Source organism: Carcharhinus amblyrhynchos, chromosome 18 (assembly GCF_965287045.1).
Source record: "Carcharhinus amblyrhynchos chromosome 18, sCarAmb.v2.hapA, whole genome shotgun sequence".
In the NCBI taxonomy this organism is placed as follows: domain Eukaryota; kingdom Metazoa; phylum Chordata; class Chondrichthyes; order Carcharhiniformes; family Carcharhinidae; genus Carcharhinus; species Carcharhinus amblyrhynchos.
Window position 1 is genome coordinate 44,301,150 of NC_137341.1, and position 6,000 is coordinate 44,307,149.

The 6,000-nt window shown below is 46.1% G+C and overlaps 1 protein-coding gene across 1 annotated transcript in view; it reads right to left on the bottom strand.

Moving 5' to 3' along the window:
- Nucleotides 1-2,672, bottom strand: part of ccdc78 (coiled-coil domain containing 78) — a 40,628-nt gene extending 37,956 nt beyond the window's left edge. The window contains exon 1 of the mRNA XM_080206139.1: nucleotides 2,574-2,672. Coding sequence (XP_080062265.1) covers nucleotides 2,574-2,645 — 72 coding nt within the window. The 5' untranslated portion in view covers nucleotides 2,646-2,672. The remainder of the gene's footprint in view (nucleotides 1-2,573) is intronic.
- Nucleotides 2,673-6,000: the final 3,328 nt, after the last annotated feature.

Genomic DNA, 6,000 nt, shown 5'->3' on the forward strand with positions numbered 1-6,000 from the left:
ACTTCTTAGTTCAGCATTTGTGGTGTTAAAGTGGCATAAGCAGCCATTTTGATGAATTCCCAAACATTGGAATGCTCTGTGCAAAGTGTCACTCGGTTGGCTGTCGGGATTAGGTTCCAATGCTGGGTTAAAAGTTGTCCCAAACAAAGGATTTAATGTTTCTGCTGAAGAGTTTTGGCACAGCCTCATATTCAATCTTGTTCACTGAGAGTAATGACCCTTCTCCATGCCATACTGATGAAAACACTTTGGGTACGATCCTAATGGCTGGTCATGCCAGTCGATTGGCGTCATGAGCCAAGGTCAGGCAAGAAGCAGACAACTGGGTCCGCATCTTGTTTCTTGTCTTTCGTGATGTTACCAGCTTTATTAAGCCAATGTAATCAGCCCCATGGCCTTCCCAGACATGAGGCTGATTTAAATATTTATTGTCTTATTTTAATATCGTTAGTGAGCCTGGGACGCAATTGTTCGGGCTCTCTTGCCTTAACCATCTCACCGGTGAAGGTCCTCCCTGGCGAGGCACTCGCATGGTGCCCACAAACGGGGATCTGACATGATGGCCTTGCTAGTGGGACTAGAGGCCATTCAAGCCCCCGAGCTGGCCTGGGGCACTGCCAGCCTGGCACCCTGGCACTGCCCACCAGACACCCTGGCACTGCCCACCAGACACCCTGGCACTGCTCACCAGACCCTAGCACTGCTCAACGGGCACTTGGCAGTGCCAGAGGGTGGGGCTTAAGAGGAGGTGGCATCATTGAAAGGGCAGGGCCATGATGGGGCGGGGCCAAGATGGGGAGGTGGGGGTGTATTCTGCACTGGGGATCAGCTGAGGCAGCAATCAGCTGGGGTGGGAGGGAGGTCAGGTGGAGGGAGGACCAGGACCAGTGAACAGCTGACGGGGGTGGATCGGGGCTAATGATCAGCTGGGGGGGGGATGGTATTGAGGCCAGTGATTGGCTGACGGAGGGGATTGGGGTCAACAATCTGTTGGAGGGGGTATCGGGGCAGGGGGGTGGAATCGGGCTACACCCGGCTGGGAGGCCAGGGTGGAGGGGATGACCAGGAAGGTGTGGGGAAGTGATATCCGAGAGGCAATTGGATGGTGGGGGGAGGCGATGTCCAGGAGTGTCAGAAAGTGGCAGCTCTTTGCTTCAGGGATCGGCCGGGGCAGTGATTGGCTGGGGTGGGGGGCAGGGGGTCAGGACCAGTGATCATCCAGGATTGGGGTTGGTATCGGGGCCAGTGCAATCGGGGCACATGAATAATAGCGCCTCTATAGCTCAGTAACCAGCTTCCTACTGTGAATAGGCTCTGCCCACCTCCCCTACTGGTGAGAATCACATTTTGCCTCATTTGTTTATTCTAAGTGCCATAAAATAGCATCTGGAGCTCACCCAAAAAATGGGTGCAATTCTCTCCCATTTTCATGCTCGTTTGGCACTTTGTTTTGGTAAAATTGCCCCCTTTGTTTCTTCAGTACCAAGACTGCTCTTGGTAATTATAGAAACACAGAAAAATACATTCTATCCTGAGTGCTTTTCGCTTCTGTACATCACTCTCATTCTCAATTCCTCCATGAGAGAGAACACCCTCTTAACATTCATCTCGTTAAGTGTATAAACAGCGTTGGTTGAGGGGGAGGTGAACATTTGCCTAGATACTGGGGCACGGAGGGCAGCAGGGGGAGAAGTTTGTTCCTCTTCAAAAATAATGTCATATGATCTCTTACAGCTGAGACAACTTTGGATCTGGATTCATCGTCCATTTACACCACACTTGGCAGCCAGCCAAACCTCCATTTCCTGCAGCGGGATGGGAAAATCCCACCGGTGTGAACAGTGATAAGATTCCGGCCATTGTATCCACTCCTCAGGTGTCAAGTGGGAAAAGAGTGGGATAGACGTTACAACCAGTCAGAGGGAAGCTAAACACAGGACCAAAGTTCACCACTACATTGCCTTTGAATATAGCTTCAAGTTAGAATTAAAAACAATTCCAAACTGACATGATTGAAATAAAATCCACTTCTAAACATTTATTTAAAAACGCAAATACAAATTTGCGTTTTCAAAAAAACTTAAAGCTTTTTTTTATATTAATTTGTATACATTTCACGTTTAGTTGGTGCAGGGATATGCAGTCAAACCTCCTCCAATTCCTTGTACTCCACTGAAATATACATCCATTGACACACTTCCTGCTGCCTCGGCAAAGCAGCCAGCATAATTAAGGACCCCACGCACCCCAGACATTCTCTCTTCCACCTTCTTCCGTCAGGAAAAAGACAGAAGTCTGAGGTCACGTACCAACCGACTCAAGAACAGCTTCTTCCCTGCTGCTGTCAGACTTTTGAAAGGACCTACCTTGCATTAAGTTGATCTTTCTCTGCACCCTAGCTATGACTGTAACACTCCATTCTGCACTCTCTCCTTTCCTTCTCTATGAACGGTATGTTTTGTCCATATAGCGTGCAAGAAATAATACTTTTCAGTGTATTATAATACACGTGACAATAATAAATCAAATTAATATTTAAACCTTGGGCTCATCTGCACAATTTATTCGCTTACATTCTCATTGTTGAGTTGCCGGATCTGATCCTTGAGCATGCTGACTTTCTCGCTGCCACCTTTGGTGCCCATTCCCTCAGTAGGCGGGTGCTGCAGTGCCAGGATCCGCGCTCGGTACTGGGTCACCAGCGACTAGAGTCAATGGGAAGACAGAGTCAGAGCATGTCCACACTGTTCCACCTCCTCCCCCTCAGCACTACAGGGTAAAGTTAGCTTGCAGTTTACAGGTGTGATCTGTGTGGAGGGTAGCTGTGTTGCTATAAACAGTTTGTTGCTATTATTTCTCTGATTACTCTCTGTCCGACTGCAGACAAACCATTCAAACTGATACAAACAGGGAGAATGGACGCAAACGTTCTCGGTTACCATTGAGCAGCTGCCAGATAAATCTTGTGCTGGATGTGGCTTAACTCTTTAATAAAATATTAAGTAGGAATTAACAGTCAGTTCGGGGTCTGTTGCAAGACTGTGTTAAGACCCAGGCCGAAGACGCCAAGGTGTTTTGTGAAGTTAACAAAATCCAACGAGTACAGACCCAGAGTCCTCAACCGTTCCTCATACAACAAGCTCTTCATTAGTTTTACATTAGTTTTTGGCATTAGGGTGATTCTAAGGTGTTTCACTCCAGATATGATTCAAGTGACCCACTAGGGAGCTTTTATCAAACAATGTTTATTTAAGAACACAGTTAGAATATAACATAGGAGATTGTTAAATACGTTAAGTGCCCATGGTGTTAAGAGTAAGACTTGGAGAGAGAATTGGCTGACTGGCAGAAGGCAGAGAGTGGGGATATAGGGGTCTTTTTCAGGATGGCAGCCACTGACCAGTAGTGTGCATCAGGGGTGCTGGGATCACAACTTTTCACCATATACATTAACGATTTGGAGGAAGGAACTGATGGTAAGTTTGCTAAGTTTGCAGATGATACGAAGACATGTAGAGGGACAGTTCGTATTGAGGAAGCACGGGGGCTGCAGAAGGACTTGGTTAGAGGAATGGGCAAAAAAGTGGCAGATGAAATACAATGTGAAAAGTGTGAGGTTATGCACTTTGGAAGAAGGAATGGAGGCATAGACTTATTTCTAAATGGGAAAATGCTCAGGAAATCAGAAACACAAAGGGACTTGGAGACTATGTTCAAGATTCTCTTAAGGTTAACGGCACTTAGGAAGGCAAATACAATGTTAGTATTCATGTCGCGAGGGCTAGAATACAAGACAGGGATGTGCTTTTGAGGCTGTAAAAGGCTCTGGTCAGACTGCATCTGTAATACTGTGAGCAGTTTTGGACCCCATATCTAAGGAAGGATGTGCTGGCCTTGGAAAGGGTCCAGAGGAGGTTCACAAAAATGATCCCTGGAATGAAGAGCTTGTTGTATGAGGAACGGTTGAGACCTCTGGGTCTGTACTCGTTGGATTTTGGAAGGATGAGGGGGATCTTATTGAAACTTACAGGATACTGTGAGGCCTGGATAGAGTGGATGTGGAGAGGATGTTTCCACTATAGGAAAAACCAGAGAGCCACATCCTCCAGCTAAAGGGATGACCCATTAAAATAGAGACGAGGAGGAATTTCTTCAGCCAGAGAGTGGTGAATCTGTGGAACTCTCTGCCGCAGAAGGCTGTGGAGGCCGGGTCATTGAGTGTCTTTAACACAGAGATAGGTTCATGATTAATAAGGGGATCAGGGGAAAAGGCAGAAGAATGGGGATGAGAAAAAAAATCAGCTATGATTGAATGGCGGGTTGCTATGGGAATTCCTTCTTTATGGCAATACCTGAACCCATTAGAATTCTGGTTTGAATTCAACAGTTTCCTGCTGAGTTCCCATGGTAATGCCCCTGCCAATCAGAGTCCACCTGCCAACCAACCACTCTCTTTTCATGCGGTATGAATTGTTGTTGCCTTCACTGTTGGCATTTTCCTGCCAGCACTCCTGATGAGTGCAAGATGAAAAGCTTCGACAGCAGGTGTCTATTTTTTCCAGAAATATCTCAGATGCATAAAGACAATACTCCCAGTGCTTTATTATGCAGTATTCACAGCACACAATCAGGCCATTAGATCCAGTAGTATTGTTTTTGGTCCCAGAAACCACCTACTATCCTACTTGGAGAGGCAATGGCCTGTTGTATAATCACTACACTATTAATCCAGAAACTCTGATAACGTTCTGGGGACATGGGTTCAAACCCCGCTACAGCAGATGGTAGAATTTGAATTCAATATTAAAAAAAGCCTGAAATTAAGAATTTACTGATGATCGCAAAACCTTTGCCAATTGCCTGAAAAACCCATCTGGTTCACTAATATCTTTTAGGGAAGGAAATCTTATCTAGTCTTATCTAGTCTGGCTTACATGTGACTCCAGAGCCATAGCAATGTGGTTGACTCTCAACTGCCCTCTGGATAACGTCAAACTAGGGACAGGCAATAAATGCTGGCCAGCCAGCGATGCCCATGTCCCACGAATGAATACTATTCTTCCCTCGCTCATGCACTTATCTGGCTTCCCCTTCAACGCGTTTGTACTATTTACTTTAACCACTCCTCACCACAGCAAGTTCCACTTTCCAACCACTCTCACAGTGAAACAAAGATTTTCCTGAATTCCACATTGGATTTATTCATGACTAATTCATATTCATGATGCCTAGTTTTCGACTCTGCACAATTACAAGCAACTTCTCTAGGGCGGCGCAGTTAACACTGCTGCCTCATAGCACCAGGGACTCAGGTTCAATCCTGGCCTAGGATGACTGTCTGTGTGGAGTTTGCATGCTCTCCCCGTGTCTGCGTGGGTTTCCTTCGGGTGCTCTAGTTTCCTCCCACAGTCCAAAATTGTGTAGATTACATAAATTCGGCATGCTAAATAATCCCTTAGTGTCCCAAGATGTGCATGTTAGGTAGATTGACCACACTAAATTGCCTCATAATATCCTAAGATTAGGTAGATTTACCATGCTAAGTTACCCCTAAGTGTCCAAACACAAGCAGGTTAGGTACATTGGTCATGCTAAATTACCCCTTAGTGTCCCAAGATTTGCATGTTAGATAGATTGACTATACTAAATTGCCCCATAATGTCCCAAGATGTGAAGATTAGGTGGATCATAGAAATCATAGGAACCCTACAGTACAGAAAGAGGCCATTTGGCCCATCGAGTCTGCACCGACCACAATCCCACCCAGGCCCTACTCCAGTATCCCTCCATAGTTACCCACTAATTTCTCTAATCTATGCATCTCAGGGCACTAAGGGCAATTTTAGCACGGCCAACCAACCTAACCTGCACATCTTTGGATCGGCCATGCTAAATTACCCGTTAATGTCAGGGGGATAATGTGGGGTTCAGGGGGATAGGGCCTGAGTGGGACTGTTGGTACAGACAAAATGGCCTCCTTTTGCACTGTTGGGATTCTAT